Below are 17,762 nucleotides of genomic sequence, written 5' to 3' on the forward strand. Positions count from 1 at the left end.
TTATTTGAATTTCTCTTCCTTTCATCTCAGACATTCAGCACAGTTTCCCTTTTTTTTTTCTTTGAAAGGGCTGCGGCACTAATCACAATCGATACCTGACAGCTGTCATGATGTGTGCTGTTGCCATGGGTTACCACATGGCAACACCATCTTTACAGGTTACATCCTCCTGTGATTTTTAATATCTCCTGCGTGCTGACCTTCTTTGCCCTCTTTTGTGCAAATATTCAGTATAAAAACAGATTTCATTGGTTCAGGGAAGAGCTGTCTTTTAATGCCAGCCAGGCTTTTTCCAAAATGTCAAGACTGGAATTAGATGAGTGCAATAAAAAAAAACAGCATTCCTTTTCAATATCGCTTTGTTACATCATTTATTGTTTTTTTCCCCCTCCTGTTTATGATTGATTATACAATATGTAAATGTAAACCATTATTAAAAAAACAAAAACACTAACCAAAATAATATATTTATATGTAAATAAATTCAACTTTTATTTGAAAAATGCCAGTGTTACTGCTCCAAAAGGTGATTGATGATTGCGTGTGTGAGGAGAATATTGGGGTCTCAGATAGGCCCCTTAAGGTTTTACCCTATCTAAAAATAACTATAAAAAACTGGCTCAAACAGGCAATAATGACTTTTGCTTCAATACCTCAACAAATTGTCCAATAACCAATATTAAAACACTGCCCGCAGCATCAGCTTAATAATATCCCATATCACATGTGACGGAATTGCTTTCGCAGTACCATGACATGTTGCCTCTGGGTAACACTGCATTTTCAGGGGAATTATAGACTGCATCAATGTACCACCACAGTTAGCATCATACGGTATAGCTGCTAGATTACCATAATGTTAGGAGATTGAGAAACATAAATGTATTGAAGGAAAGACAGCGCCTTCCTTGCATGTGTTCATTTATTTAAATTCATTCACTGTTATTCCCACTCTGTTCTCTGTGGTTTATTTATTTATTTATTTAATTGCAAAGGAAATACAAACACAGCATTAAAAATTCACAGCGTTCACGGCTGAGCTAGCTGTCCTCCTTCTTCTTGCTGAGATATAGTGTGTAATTGACAGCCCGAGTCCCTTGTTATACAACCTTTCTTCTGGTTTCTGCTCAAGATGAAGTCACCCCAGGGGCTGTGTTTCCTGGGTTCTGTATCACCAGCACGTTAATACAGATTACAAGCCTCTTTATCTTTGCCTCCCATCTGCAATTCACTGATACCCAGATCTCGTGGCTAAGGTGGCATGCCTTTAGTGACGATATCTCCATGGGTTGTGAGACTCTGTACATCTATAGAAGCTGCAACCGAAGAAGAAATGATGGGCTTAAGCCTGAGGTCTGTACTGAAGCTGGGATTGTTGTGGTTGGTACCAAGATAGTCGGGAGTTGGGAATGATCTGCAGATAGTACCGTACTGTAGCTAGCACTCAAGTTAGTACAGAACTAAAGACTAAATTCCCACACTCATTGCAGAAATATATCACAAAACTTACCGTTAAAGAGCAACTTGGTACATTCACTTATAGATTCACTTTATATCATCCCTTATAAAAGTGTACCATAGTAAAAGAACAGCAAAGTGTAATAAAGCACAGTGAAAGCATGATAAAGCATGGTAAAGTATAGGCAAGCATTGTAAAAAGTTACAAGGTATACATGCATTGTAAAACAATGGGAAATGCATTGTAAAACAATGGCAAATGCATTGTAAAACTGCAGAAATACCGTGCAAAATACCATAGTAAACTTTTATAATCGATGTTCCATTTTATTTGTCATATCCTGGGAACAGGGGTATTAAGCACCCCTGTTGAGCTCTGAGAATCATGCCTCAGCTCTGTGCACTGGATGCACCACAATGCAACACTCTGCATTTAGTGAGCAGAAATGCACTAGAGAGAGACTCCTTGTTACACAAACTGCTCTATTTAATGGTCTAAGCAGTGGTGGTCTCCAGAGCCACAGCTGTTTAAATCAATACAACTCGTAGTGTTCAGTGGGAGATGTGTTGAAACCCTGGTAGAGCTGCACCAGTGGCATGCATCATCCATCATGACCACTGGAAACCACATTCACTGACTTCCAGCGTGCCACACACAGAATAGAACAAATAACAAGATTACTTTATTATGCAATTCTGGTATAGACCCAGAGACCCAAGCTGCCATGGACTCTATTGCATTCTAACAGTATTACAGATTTCTATAACCTGAAGTGTCACACTCTCATCCATCTCACCTACTTGCAGCTATCTTCATGTTACAGTCATTTTATCTAAGCTCTGTTCATCCCAATGTGCATATCTGAATCCTTTGAACCGGCTCAGTAACAGTCCCCAGCATTGCAATTGAAAGCTGCAGTCTGACACACTCCTAACAATTCAGAGGATCAGGATATTCAGGAATGAGGGGTGGGTTGTGGCTAACTCTCAACCTATTTCTGTGATTATCAACCTGGAAATAATGCATTTCTGCCACTCTGTACCATAATTCCTTTATAAAGGCGTCCAGCACTCTGCTTGCCAGTGTAACTGTACGCTCAGATTTTCAGAGAGGGTTGATTAAACCTTTCTTTGCAGGCTGCATGCTGACACACGACTTGTCAAAGTCACTTTACAATAATTATCGGCTCCCATGAATGGAGGAGCCCAGGGTTCAAAAACTGGAACAGCTGGTATGCATGGCACATACAGTAATGATCCAAGCAGAAGCAGCCTTTAGGGTTCTCTTGGTTATGATAAAAACATAGTTACTATTAACAGTTTGTTGTTGCTCTCTTTTTTTGTGTATTGTAAGAGACTCTGCAGCAGTTGTTGTTGATGCATAGTTCACCCCCTAGTGTCTGTAAGTCACTTTAGCTAAAAAAAATAATAAATAATAATAGTAATTTTCTTGGGATGTAAAGTTCTGATGGGTTTACATGCTTAAAAGTTCAATTACAATAAACCACAGTTTTGCTTTTTTGTGATTATTGTTTTTCTTTTCTTTTGTCCCATACATTACGATGAATACTGAGTAAATAAACATCCAAACAGCTTTCCCAGTTGAGTCACTAGATGCTGATGGATGGTGTACCCCACTTTAGATCAAATCCAGGCTTTATTGTGAGCAATCAGACTCTATCTTACCAGGCTTGACAGTACCACATACACAAAGAAGCATTGCAAAGCATGGAATGAAGTTAACCCAGTTACGCATTGCATTCATTAGGCACTTAATGATGCATTGAGTATTCCCATCACAACTGCACCAGGGTACAGGTGGTGAGGGCCAGGCCTCCGAGAGAGAGCCAACAGGAATCGCTGATGATCACTGCCAGACTCGTTGGGACTCGCATACAATCAAAAAGGCAAAATGACATGCCGCCTTGCACATTTATGTGCCTAATAACATGGCTTACAATGCTGCCCATTTTAAGGCTCCAGATGTATCGTTGGCTGTAGGGACACAAGCGCCCTCCTGCCATGAAACCTGCTTGCCACTTTAACACGAATGTCAATTCAGCATTGCAGCAGTTGGAGGTTATACACGTGACATCCTCAAGTGATGTTATAGGAGTGAAACAAAAAAAAATGGATCACCCAGTTGTTGCTTTTGTTACACGGATAGCCTTTTACCAGCAGCACCTATATGATGTTTGCACAGTAGACTTGCAAAGTGCTGACACATCTGGAAGAAAGCAATGGAATCGTTTAAAAAGGATTTCACTGCCAGACTACTGTAACATCAATGTTTAAGCTGAGAGCACAGGAACAGGAGACTGTTCAACCTGTTAGAGAATAGTTATGCTGTATAAATGTGTACTGACTTGTATAAGTTCCCAAGTCCTAACTCCACCAGATAACCATTTGATAATCATGTCAGGGGAATGCAAACTATTAAAAAAATCTCTCCCTGATACGTATTATTTAATAATGAATAACTGTTATGCATAATTTGGTATTTAATCTTTGCACATGGCACTCCTACAACCAGAGAATGCATGCTCATTAAAAGTGGCTAATTCATTATGCTGATATGAATACATACGCTAGGCTAGACCTTTGAGATGGACTTTTCCTTGAAATGACAGATAACAACATTATCCCTTAGTTACCAAATTCCTCCCCACACACCCCCATAAAATATACATCCACTCAGGCAGAGCGGACAGCAGTGTTTTATCAGTCACACTGGCCTTGCAGATGTTAAACAAGGAGGGCTATGGGGGTCCTGGCATGGTCTAATAAGGAATGCAGGCAAAAGATCTGGGCAAAATCAGTTTCGCAATCTTGTCCAAACAATAACTGGATTGTACTAAATGTTGCGCGCACGCACACACACACACACACACACAGCAGGCAGCTCTATTACTTTTTGTTTTTTCCTTAAAGAAAGTGGCATTGGGTCATCTTTGTGAACATGCCTGTCAGGATTTCTACCCAGCTATTACTCAGGGCAGCTGAAGTCAAAATAGATTTGCTGGTGCCTACAGTGCCTCCTCTCAAAGCTCAGACAGAGAGGAGATAGGAAGCGATTACTGCAGGTACAGTACCAGGAAGGTGCATTAGCTTTTCATTTATACAGTTTGCTGTACAGTATTTGAAATATAGGAACATTGCAAATTAACCCTGTAATGCCCAAGCATTTGTTAAATGAGAAAAGCTGCTTTATTTATCTGACTGGATTCTGTTTCTTGTACAAAACACCATTCTGCTTCCTGTCTGGCAACGCAATGTACAGCATATGAAAAATAATAACATTCAGGGTGACTAAGCATCCTATCAGATGTGAAATGTGATGAGCATTATAAGGCTGAAGTATAAACCCTTTAAACCATTAAATCATTCCTTCAAATAAATAAACAAAAAAATATGCAACTGTTTTGCTGGTACAGCCCCTTCAAGTCCTGGGTCCACAGATGTGGACATAAAGCAATGTGTTAAATCTATAACATGACTTTTGTTTAAAATGTTGAAATGTAGCTTAAAAAGAACACTTTATTGTAGCCTATATTTTATTGTATTTATTAATGTGTTTAATACTGGGATTGCTGGGAATAGAGGGTGTCTTATTTACAATTAGAGAATGGGTATGTACTGGTGTTATGACGCGTTGGTGAAATGTAATCATAATGTAATTGTATGTAAAAATAATGTGATATCTTGTAACAATTGTAAGTTGCCCTGGATAAGGGCGTCTGCTAAGAAATAATAATAATAATAATAATAATAATAATAATAATAATAATAATAATAATAATAATAATAAACCAACAAATTCTTCATGAAGTTCCTTCCTAAATGCATGACTGACAGGGATTACAAAGTGTTTCTGTTAGCCTGTTATCCACTGTTCAGCTCCTTTTCTTATTCCACCTCCTTGTTCAGGGAAGCCTGTCACACTACCATTCCTCTCGTCTTACACACACGCACGCACGCACACACACACACTGACACGCACGCACGCACGCACGCACGCACACACTGACACACACACACTGACACACACACACGCACACACAAATCAATACAGAAAATTACCTGCAGCAGCTGTCATCTCCCATGTGTTATCGTATCTGTCTTCCAACATTTTCGTTATGTCCAGCCAGTGCCATCATGCAACACATACAGCTACACACCAGAGACCTAAAGGCAACACAGATATTACTCTTGGTTAACTCCTTGCACCTCGAGAGCTCTAAGAGTCTTTAATCAATAGCAGGTCACTTATAACTTGTTATGGGTCACTGACAATGTCCTGTATGTACATATCTTAGGAGGTATGATGCAATAGCTAATCACACTGTCCCAGAACTGTAATAAGCACTATCTACAGTATTTAAGACTGCAGTGTCTCCCAATCAATTGCACACTGAATTAGGATTTCTGGGAGGGAGTGTTTTCTAGTCAACCCCCTTAATATCACTCCTGTCAGTGGAAGCCAGCAGGGAGAAGCTCCTGATAATATTACATTGGTTACTATCACTCCCTCCTCCATATCAATCCCACTGAGTTTCACCCTACCTGATATCCCTTTGGGAAACACAAGAAAGTGTTCATGTAAGTATAGGTTAATGTGCAGTATTGAAACAGTGTGCTATATATAGTAGCCCTCACAGGACACTGCAGTGTATACATGTTCAGCTTTTTGGTTATTTTTTTCAATTATCGCAGTGAAAATAAAATGCATTAATGAACACTAGTGCATGCAATGCAATATCTACTATAACAGCATATTTGCTGTATCCACACTCCTGTGTATTTAATTTTATTGTGACAGGTTATAGGTGAACTCTAGATAACCAGCTTTGACAAAATTCTTAAATATGTAAAAAAAAAAAAAAAAAAAAAAAGTTAAAAAGATACATTTGAAACCATAAAGGGCACAGCACCTTTAAGTGTAGCATGGAAACAAGCATCCATACAAGTACAAGTGCAGCAGGCAGACAGACAGACATACAGACATAACTAGTAAATGACTGATGGGGTGAAAAACAATGTATGGAATGATATAGAAGAAAAAACAATAATAAAGTATATATATATATATATATATATATATACACACACACGTAGATCATTTTACTCTACAAGAAATAAAGCAAACTGCAAACAGTTTGCTAAGATATAAATAAATATTAATTTAGCCGCATCTTTCCTCTAGCAGCTCTTTCCTATATGTTTAATAGTTATGTAATATAAATAGGGATTTTAAACTTCAGTCATGCTGCCAGTCCGTTTTTTTTTTTGTTTTTTTTTTTTATCATGTCCTTACTCAGACCTGTAAAACGGAATTGCAGGATTTAGCGGAGCGCAATTCAATTCCACGCTGTATGTTTGTTTTTTTATCATGTCCTTACTCAGACCTGTAAAACGGGATTGCAGGATTTAGCGGAGCGCAATTCAATTCCACGCTGTCCGTTTTTTTTTTTTTATCACGTCCTTACTCAGACCTGTAAAACGGGATTGCAGGATTTAGCGGAGCGCAATTCAATTCCACGCTGTCTGTTTTGCTTTATGTTTGCTTTGGAGAACAGCACCGCGTTTTGGAATCGCAAAGAATTCTTTAATGTTTTTTTTAATCTTTAATAAGTGGGTTATCGTTTTTGGAGATCAAAAGATTGCTTTGGTATGCTATTCATTTAACGAGGCTTGCTGAGGCCTCGCGTAATAGCGTACCTGCAGCGTCACTTGTGTTAAAATTAGGGTTGGAACAATAACCGATAATATCGATAACCACCTTAGTTTTTTTACAGCGATAATTTTATCAAGTTGAAAAATGATTATCGATAAACAATTATCATCCGTGATCCAATCAGCAAGCGGCGCTGAATTGTCTGCAGGAGGCGTAAAACATGATCTTTACGTCATGGTTTCATTTTGATAATACGTTTGCAAAGCATAACCGGTTTTCTAACACAATCCATATATCACACGAGAGCTGTGCTGCTTCTGTTGCTGCCATGAGTTCTATACTGCAGCCTGTGCACCGCACGGGAAATAAGCGCGTGCTCGGAACCCGCGTAAATGCATGTGTGTTCCATTGGCGTGGTTATTGTTAAAAAGTGTAGTTTAATCAAATGTTAGAGTTCACTTTTAATGGAAGGATAGGCGGTTTATTTCATTAAGCTGTCTGCATACAAGCTCATTTCATTCTCTTAATGGCACATTCGCCACACAAGTAAAGAAAACAAATGCTTCCAGGTAACGTTAGCAATTTTGTTTCGTTTTATTAATACATTTGGTGGCTCTTTCTTTCATGAAAGTAAACTTTCTCGAATTACAATACATATTTAAATGATATAATTTGATAGGAAAACTACATAAAACTTGGTGCATGTACTATCTTTTTTTTTCTTCTAAACTCACTGACTTAGACTGGCGGTTGACATACTGCTCAAGTATAAATTTGATAAAATACAAGAATTGTAAATATTGTATTTATTCAGCCGATTATCACGATTGTCGTGATATTTACAGATGATACTCGACAGCTGAAAATGTCACTGTCGTCCAACCCTAGTTGAAATGTGAATGCCAGTCCTCAGCATTCGAGCAAGCCTGTTATATCTCAACCGCTAGGGGCTCCTAACCTGAGGAGTGCATTTCCTTCCCCACATGAAAAAGCACCTCCGCTCTCCTCAATCCTTCAATCAGCGGTTCGGTTTTTAGGGAGCTGGTACACATCTGGCGCATTCTGAAGAACTATTTACAACCTTAGCAATGTCAAATCTACACAGTTGGTACGCATTTCACCGAGTTAGGAGGTCGTATGGGAAATATAAGTTACTTTTTCAAGACACTCGCAAGAGTCCTGCAACTTCCTAATCTCCCTCAAACTCAATTTCTCTCAGTGAGTGCGAGAGTGACTCTTCGGCGCTTATATAGCCATCTAAAAATAGCTCACCTTTCACAAGCCATGTGAGGTTCGACAGACAGCCCCCGCCGACCAGTCAGGGGCCGACATGCAGTTCTGGCTGCGCCCTTATACCGCGTTCGCGCCGCCCTAATTGGTCGTCAGTGAAATCGTCAGCCCTTTTTACCTAATATGGTCACGCACGGGGTTGATTGACGGCCCTGGGTTCCCTTGGCTCGCTCCGAACTGTAGATGGTACTTAGCCTGCTGAGCGGAGCAGCCAAAAAAATGCAACTTGGAATTTTAAAGAGCAAAGATTGCAATCGGGTGCATTCGGCAATGCGGAAATAGATGGACGTTTCATGCCACTGAGCTTGCATCCACAGTCTTGGGCCGCGATAAGAAGCGCTCAGACCAGTAAAACGGGATTGCAGGATTTAGCGGAGCGCAATTCAATTCCACGCTGTATGTTTTGGTATATGTATGTTTTGCTATATGTTTGCTTTGGAGAACAGCGGATACCGCGTTTTGGAATCGCAAGGATTTATTTAATGTTTTGTTTTTTTCGTTGTTTGTTTTTTTTTAATCTTGAATAAGTGGGTTATCATTTTTGGAGATCAAAAGATTGCTTTGTGACTGTCAAGCGTCAACATGGACGTGTTAGCAAATCACAGTATTTTTCAAGAGCTGCAGCTGGTGCACGACACTGGCTACTTCTCCGCTTTGCCTTCCCTTGAAGAAAATTGGCAGCAGGTGAATGGTTTACGTTTCTGTGTCTATTACTGTAATAATTCTTGTAAAATGTTGGCTGTGTGGTCGCCAGCAGCACGACACATGTACTCGCTGACAGACACTGGTTTTAATTTGGCAAAAACGAAAGGGTTTTAAGTTAACACTGCTCCTTTTAGACAGGTTTGGTTGATAATAATATTAATTGGACTAATAAAAAGTAACCGTAACATTGTATCCTGGGTAACTGTCAAGTACCGCACAGCTCTGCTGAGCTGCTCACGGCCGCAGTAATTACTGTAATAAATACAATGTATTAATCAATAATTGTTTTTGAAATTAAATCATTTGGCACGAAAGGGTGGTTTTGTAAAATTTCCAAAAGTGGATGTTTAGGATGTTTGTGTGTGAGAGAGATAAGGATATATTACTGAGCCGATTAAAAACCATGCTTTGCTTTATTCTGTTGAAGACAGTACCTGCACAGTGGAGAGATCAATATATACGGCTGTCAGTCGCTGTGTTTGTTGTATAGTCAGTCAGTGGTGGATAGAATAAAGCACGGCGATATTCGGCTTCGTTTAATGTCGGTGACAATTTAAACGGCTTAGTAGTCTTGAGTGTTCTGTAAATATAATTGCGCACAGCGGGTTACTACTAGGAGGGGTAACTGTAAAATTAAAAAGTAGCTGGTTTGAACTTTCGGCACATTCCAGTTTCCAGTGCATCAAATGTCAATTCGTTGTTGAATATCATTGTAATGCACATACTCTGGGTGGATACTGTCACCTGAACCAGGCCAGCAGTGCGTTATGTAGAATTAGCAGCAGTGAAGCTTGTGCAATGGACTGTGCACTGTGCTGTGCACACAGACCATGCATGGAGTGTTAGTTACAAATCTATACAGTGTTGCAATTGCGCTCTGTGAAACATTGTGACACAGCTCGCTCAGCCTCCACTCATTCATTAAAATGAAGTCATCCGGAGGCCGGAACACAAACACATGCAAATAGATACTTTATTTTTGATGCGCTGCAATGGCACAATAGTTTTTTACTTGTTTTGTTTGATTTTTTTGTTTGGATGTCTTGCTATTGATCATTAACACAATTGGATCTTATTGCGTCACTGTAGTAAAGGACCTCGTGCATTCATTTAGAATCCTTTTCATGTTGCAGGATACATTGCTTTTTAAAGATCTCTTTCTTTGTGTTTGTCCATATGGTACACCGTGGCCCTGTGCCATGTGCATTCATATATTGCACTGTACAATATATCTTACTTACAGGATTGATCCAGAAATCACTGAGCAGAGGGTTTAGGCAGCCTAAAGACACAGCGTTCTCTGAGTTTATACCCAGTTGCGTTGGGTTGTACAAGTCTCTTTAGTAAATTGACTCTGGTTGTGTGGGCTCTTCTTTAAGAGTAGACTCTTCTCTTTTGTCTGGCACTGGATTGTCCTGCTTTCTTCCTTTTCAGAGTCACTTTGTAGCCTGCCTTTCTTTTTGTTGTTGACTCTAATAGACAGACAGTTACACCACTCTCTCTCTAAGCATTTCCCATGCTGATAATGGCTCGGTCAAAACCATCAAAACCAGTCCTTTGCTAGTAAGTGGTTTATTAGCACACTGGTATTTTAGATAATTTAGCACTTCATTGAATGAGCCCAGCACAGATTCACACATGCTTGTACAGAAGTTCTAGAATCACTGGATTACCTTCCAGGATTTGCACAAATAAGAATCTGTCAATGCAGGATACAGCATCATTGATTGATAGTGTGCTAGCTAAAAGGTAGGGATATAAGTAAGCTGCAGGCTATATATAACCTGATAACCTGGCAGAGCCCTCTGATCTCAAATGTGTCTAGGGAGAAAAAAAATTGTTCAGCAATTAATTGGAAGTCTGGAGCATGAAGTTACTTGTAATTACGCGTTATAAAACTCTTAAACTCTATAATCCCCACTGAGAGAGAGATGACAAATCCTTTTCATACTGCAAACAACAATGGTAAATTCGGGTCTGCCGGCAGCATTTAATTGATTTTTAACATTATGCTTTTAAGTTTAGATTAAGGCTTAATGGGTATAAAATGGAGCATGTGTGTGCCGGGGGCTTGCTTGCACTGTAACCTGGCAATGCTGTTGCTATCTGCACGGGTATAGGGCCATTTTTAAATGGGGAGGCTTGATGCTTTTCCAGGATGTGCATTGTTCTTCTGTTAAACAAAGACAGTGGAGTGCAGGTGCTGTCTCATCTCTCCTCTGAGCAAAGCATGGTGAACACCAGACTCTGCTGTCAGCCAGTTTGGTGGCATGGATCACTGAGCCTACAGGAGGTTAGGCTGAGACCTGATCCATTCTTCCACTGTTGCACTGCAGCTGGAGCCACACCAAGCCTTCCCTGGTGAATACTGGAACTCCAGAGCACTCTGTCTTCCAAAGAACTGTTCTTCCTTTTATAGGAAGTGAAAGAAAGAGTTATATTTGAACTGTATGTGAAACTGAGCCAAATCTGACTGTCCCTTTAAGAGGATGGTGTACTGCAAAACTGAAGCCATTAAAGGGACATAAATAATGTCACCAGTTGTGTCGGAGATAGTGCGCCAGCATGTTTTATGCTCCTGCTTCCCCTTTGCTGGTTCCCTGTGTTGCTCCCTGATTTTCTGCTCGTGTAGCCCCTGCTCGTTCTGTTTCTATCTCCTCTGAATTTCCTGCATGCACCATGTCTTGTGTGCCTTTTGTGTCTGCCCTACTATCTGAATGTTAGGAAAGAAATGAAATCGGAACTCGGACGAGCTCTTTGGAATGCTCACATGCAGCATTGTTCTCCTTATTTTGTAATTTCCTCTCTGTTTGCGGTTTTTTTTGTTTTTGTTTTTCTCTCCGCCTTCTATCTTTCTTTCATTTCGTAATCTGATAGTTTAATGAGGTCATTGGAAGGAGGAGGAGCAACACGGTTATAGAACAAATCCTGTTTTTAAATGCCAATGAAAAAAGGAGGCAGGGAATACGTTATACAGCTGTGCGTTCTGACTGGATAGAAAAAAGGCGTTTGGAAGTTGAAACTGTGGGTAGCTTTGTCTGCATGGCGGGGATTGAGTTGTTTTCTTGTGGTTCTCGTGGTTTGTTGCTGTGGCGTGGTAGGGTAGGGTAGGGTAGGGTAGGGTAGGGTAGGGTAGGGTTGCAATAAGCTGTAAGCTCTGCAGAGGCTGCTTTCACTGCATTTATTTTCAGGAGCTATCTGATGAAAGAGCCCTGTTTAAAGAGGCGTAATCCCTTTTGGTTTTCTAATGGAGCTGTTTCAGAGAGTGGGCTAATCACTTATTAATGTGAATACTCCAATAATACAGGGGACCACATTGAGAAAGGGTCCTGTCTGTGCAATTTGGTAAGAGAGAGTGTGGTTTTTAATGATGTGTGGAGTATTCTGTGAGTGTCTTTCTCTATCCTGAATACCCACAGAGAGCAGGAACCACGTGCAGGAGAGCGATTGCGAGCAGCCTACTTGATTATAGTGCAGACAGCGACAGCATGGTGATGCAAACACACACTTGCACTGTACTTGAATATCCAGCCGCTCTCCTGTGACTGTAGGCTATGAGTTCTGTGCTGTACTGTATGTTATGTAATCCTCACTGGTGCGCACAGCTGGCTGTTCACAACACCGTTGTTTTTATCTGTCTGTGAGATTCAAGGCATGCAGCTGCCCCAGTCGCGGCTGCAGGAGCACTGGTGGATTTTTTGTTTTTATCATTTATTTATTAAATTGTTATTTAGCTGCTTTATCCACAAACTGCTTGGAAAGCATAACCCCAGAGTGTGGAGGAGGAGGGGGAGGTGGCTTGCTCTACTGTACAGCTAACTTTATTCCCTGGCTGCTGCTAGTTACAGTACATGCCTAAGCATTGATGAGCTAGCGTGACTGGTGACTGAAGACAGATTCTAATTCTGCAGAGATGACACAAGACTTGGGGGCCCTTTCAAGTGCAGCGGAATAGTCTGTATTTAAAATGCTGGGCAAGCAAACTCAATGCAATTACCCTTGAGTCTTGAGCGGCTTGGAGCTTGGGGCTGCGTTCGGTTGTGTTTGGTTTAATGTTGCATCAGAGAATTCCAATCCGAGGTCTCCTGTGGCTTTGGGATCTGAAATGAGCCTGCAGATGGCACTTGTGCTGCCCTGGGTCTCCTAGGTAGGGAGAGTCTGAAGAGAGTCTAGCGCTCCGTGTTTTGCTCAGAGTAGTGTAGGTTAAAAGAAGGACCAGCATATGAGGTAGCAGAATGCTTATTTATTCATCATGCATACCTTAAAGTCATGCATCTCCATGGTTTCTTTATAACTTAAGTCATTCTGCAGCTTTTATAATAGCCACCTAGCAGGTACCCTACACACACACACACACACGGTTATGATGACCTGGCTGCCTAGCAACAGGTATTGCCAAGGATACTTGTCTAAAAGTAGGCTTACTGGCAGACTGGCAGGCAGAGAAACATTAAGCCAGTTTGTGGCAGTAGTGGTGGTGGTGGTGGTGGTGTTGTTGTTGCTTTTGTCATGTGACAGCAGTAAATATACTTTTAAAGTGCTGTTTGTTTATTTGTTTTTACTGTAAAGCCTTGCGGTTTTTTTAACTAGGAAAAGGCATTGACCGGATCTTGCTCGTTCCCAAGGACGAGTTAGGTGAGACCAAGGGCAGTAAACCAACATGTTAGTTTTATAGCTAAGCCATCATACAGTACCATAAACAGAAAATAAAGAACAATAAAGCGCATGACTCACTTTAATAAGCAGTGGCATTGGCCAATAGCGGTTGTAATAGATCATTGCCTTAGAGCTGAACTCACTGGATTACATCAGACATAACTGACCTGGTGTTCCATTATTAATAACTGTGTTCAAATAATGGTCATGAAACCTCATAGCAGCGACCCTGCAACAGCAGCGTAGTTATGTGCATAGTCTGCTGTCATATGCAGTATTACATGGAATCGACTGACGGCACTGGTTTAGTTAAACGCCAAGCTTCAGTGTTTTAACCGCATCACTTTTATTAGGAGCCTTCATTTCCTGCTCAGACCCCTGTTTTATTTCCAGATGAATAGAACTAAACCACAGGGAGGTCAGTTGACTTGCCTGAGGTTCCATCCAGGGAGGCACAGTGACTGCATTTTAATGAAGGTAGTTTTTGCATGGATTCCAGCAGTTATTTTTTGCACAGTATTGTTTTTGTTGATAACTCTATAAAGCAATTCACTCTACATGCCATCACAATGGGGGAATCCTGTGTTCGTTATGAGTGAGCTCTATAGGAAGCTGTGTAGTAATCCTTTTGTTCTTGTTGCTCTGTGCAAGCGAAACCTCAACAGAAAGGCCCCCCTCTCTACTCAGGCTGCTTCCCACAGCGCTGTGGTTAAACACGAGATGAAGTGAGCAAACTGCTCGGGGTCTCGGCCGCTGTCCAAACACCAGGGCTTTCCTCAGGAAACCCTACCCTTGTTTACCAATGGGTTTCACGCTTACTGTCTGAGCTCACGTCAACAATCCTTTACTCAATTCAAACAGTTGCTTTTGAGACTACACACTTCTCAATACTGTTTGATTAGCACCCTTTTCACACTATTTCCCCTGTGCTTTGAAGTGAAGCAGGTGACCAGCTGTATACAGTATATATTTGTATACTGTACACTGCCATGCTGTGGTAGATAAGCAGTGGTCTGTGTCTACAGTCAGCTGATAGAACTCAGGCCATTTGCCATGGCGCATGGTGATGCCCTTAGAAAAGTTTACCATGGCTATTAAACATCATGAAAGCATGGTAAAGCATAGACATACATTGTAAAAGCCTGGAGAGAAATGGTAGTGTATTAAAAACATGGCAAGCCATGGTAAGCTGTGGTAAATGCATATGCATAGTGTAACCATGGGAAAAGCATTACGATCGTGGTAAACTCTTATAAGGGTGTTAGTGGCCTGTTGTGTTTTTCAAAATCTGTAAACTACTAGCCACCCCCATGTGAATGAGGTACTTTCCTGGTTTCAGATGAAATACAATAGAATAGAAGATAAAGTGGAAACGGTCTAATCTGGGTCATGCGGCTGATTTAGAGCATGATTCCATGACGAATACTTCAGGGATGACAGAAATGAGGCTGAATGTTCGTCTAGCTATAAAACTGTCCCTTTGTTAAAGTAAGGTCATGCCAAAGCAAAGCACAGTGTTCTTTACATACAGTCTTCATGGGTGAGCTTCTGGCTCTGAGGCTGGTTTATACAGTGGAGCAGGGCCCAGGGGGCATTTTGCAGATTTATGCAAGACAATGGAGGTGTGGAAAGCAGTACAGGCCTGATCTAATAATTAAACCGAATTTAAACACACCCCTCCCTTGGAATTCATTAGGGTTACATGTTAATAATGGCACTACCTTAATGCAACAAAAATCCAATGTGTGCAATTAAAAGTGTAGAATTATTTCCATTACTACAGTTCATTCTTAAACTGTGTATTTTTTTATTACTTGGGTCCAAGCCCCCCATTTTAGTTCACTAGAACCTCTGGTTATCTGGTTTGATCTGTAAAATCAATTTCTTTAGGTAATCAGGTTATTACTGTAAATTGCTTGTGCGTATGATATTCCTTAGCATGAACCCAAATAGTTAGAATAGAACTCCTGTACCTTTTACAGGGATGAGAATAACATTCCAATTGCAGAGCAGTGGCATCCATTCCAGATTTTACTGCCAGCTTGATTAGACACAGTGTATAGGTAGCAAGCTCAGGTGTGTCTTATTAAACACATAGTAAAACTAGGAATGTGTCAAACTACTATGCAGTGGGGGTCTCATCCCTGCTTTATACTGCACATTGTCCTGTATTGTACTGTTGATATCAGAGGTAAAGGGCTGACGGCAGTGTGGTGGAAGTGCATGCCACGCAGCATGACTGGTTTCCAGGGCAACGTCTGAGTAACACAGGTGTTTGTATAAAACACAGACAATGAAGTAATTTAGATATTTCTGAAATTAAGATAAGAGACAGTGTGGGTAAGTCAGGCTGCAGTTCAGCAGGTTCATTTCAGCAGGGCTTTGTAATTGAGGTGAAAACATGATGTCACCTTTTTTACTGAAACAATTCTCTTCTGTGGAAATGAGTCAGGTACTGTAATATGGTTAATCATTGACAAGCAAAAGATGTTTGTTGTAGTGTTTTTAATTGAACTAGATAGCTGCAGGAGGGGTTTGCTCCTGTTTGTAGTGTTTTCTAATTGGTGTTGAAGGGAAAAATTTCAACTCCCACTTTTGATATAATATGCCCTCTTTAAAAATCTATATTGATGTGATATCTATGTATCGGATAGGAACCCATTAAGTGCCACTGTCCTCGCCTGTTATTTACATTTTCTCTTTAACTGTTTTATGATAATTTATTCTAATTTTGTTCACCGCAAAAGCTAAGTCTAAATGTAATGTATCGAAATAAGACAAAATAATCAGGCACTTAATGGGTTAATGTGATACAGCCATCTGAAATCCGATGGAAATGACATCACATTAATCTTAGCTCTACTGCGTTAATTCCGCTTGCTGTAGCTCTGCTGTTTTAATTCTTCTTGTTGAACTTTCTAAAGCCACCTGTGGGTAGGTGCTCTGATCTCTATTGGAGTGGAACCCTCCTGTATGGCTCAGGACCCTGTACGATGTTCTTAATGGAAATGCATTTATAATACATTAGTAAATGTTACTGTAGGTTATTGCTTGCACTATGGTGCCCCCCCTTTATATATTAAATATCATTTCTTAAGCTTCTGTAAAGTTAAATGAGAGCTTGTGAGGGGGGGGGGGGGGGGGTGATGGGGCAGAATGCAAATTCTAGCAACGGCAATGGTTAGGAGCCAACCTAAAGACAGTCTACAGTGTCGGAGTCCGTTCATTTGCATTCGCTGCAACGCTGCAGCTGGCATGAAATGATTTTGAAGCTGTTGCCTTTGCAGCACCTGCCTGCCTGTATGTCAGTCACACTGTAGGGGACTTCATTCACAAGGTCATTTGTTTTTATTTGCTTATTTAAATCTCACAACAAAACTGCCGCTCTATGAAGTTGCTGGAGGCATCACGAGTATGTAGATATTCGAATGAAGAAGCAAACATTGAGATATGGATGGATGGATGGATTCCATGATTGCTTGCTTGCTTGCTGTGGTAATGTTTGTTTAATTTTTTACCTTCAACTTCTCACTGGTGTCCCATTCGTACCAAACAGCACAACCCACTCTGACCAGAGATACAGTCACATTATCAATTTAGTATAGATTCCTTAAAATGTACTGGAAATAGAAAATCAACCAACAAAAAACAGTGGGCTACATTCTCAAAGCTGTTTATTCCAATTCATTTAAAATAGTAAGAGAAAAGGAACATGTAGCCATGCCTTTTTAGAAGTTGGTTTAAAATGCCTAATTTAAAGCACAATGTGGTCTATCATTTTCACACACGGGTGCCTGTTTCTATATCACTGATTACTGACCGATGATTGAATTTCTCACAGTCATGCAGGTAGGTAGGTGTATAAATGACTAAAAAGGTAAAAACGAAACAACGGTCAGCACTGCAGTGACGTTGCAAGCGTAGAAATCCCACACCAGTTTGTTGTTTCCAGTGCACTGTGTGGGAGCTGACTGCTGGT

At 40.5% G+C, this 17,762-nt stretch overlaps 1 protein-coding gene and 1 long non-coding RNA gene across 3 annotated transcripts in view; one reads left to right on the forward strand and one right to left on the reverse strand.

The window, feature by feature from the left end:
* Positions 1-394: 394 nt before the first annotated feature.
* Positions 395-8,492, reverse strand: LOC131738194 (uncharacterized). The gene is made up of 3 exons (XR_009329758.1): positions 8,405-8,492; positions 5,539-5,643; positions 395-1,316 (listed from the first exon to the last, which is right to left on the reverse strand). It is a non-coding gene; the product is annotated as an uncharacterized LOC131738194 (long non-coding RNA).
* LOC117411875 (Krueppel-like factor 7) overlaps positions 8,471-17,762 on the forward strand; it is a 31,720-nt gene continuing 22,428 nt past the window's right edge. Inside the window, exon 1 of one of the 2 annotated variants that reach the window (XM_059032571.1) lies at positions 8,471-9,106. In XM_059032571.1, the coding sequence (XP_058888554.1) occupies positions 9,005-9,106 (102 nt within the window). In that variant the 5' untranslated portion in view covers positions 8,471-9,004. The remainder of the gene's footprint in view (positions 9,107-17,762) is intronic. The other variant, XM_034019689.3, reaches the window with a different exon arrangement.

The sequence above is a fragment of the Acipenser ruthenus genome, chromosome 10, assembly GCF_902713425.1.
Source record: "Acipenser ruthenus chromosome 10, fAciRut3.2 maternal haplotype, whole genome shotgun sequence".
Lineage (NCBI taxonomy): Eukaryota > Metazoa > Chordata > Actinopteri > Acipenseriformes > Acipenseridae > Acipenser > Acipenser ruthenus.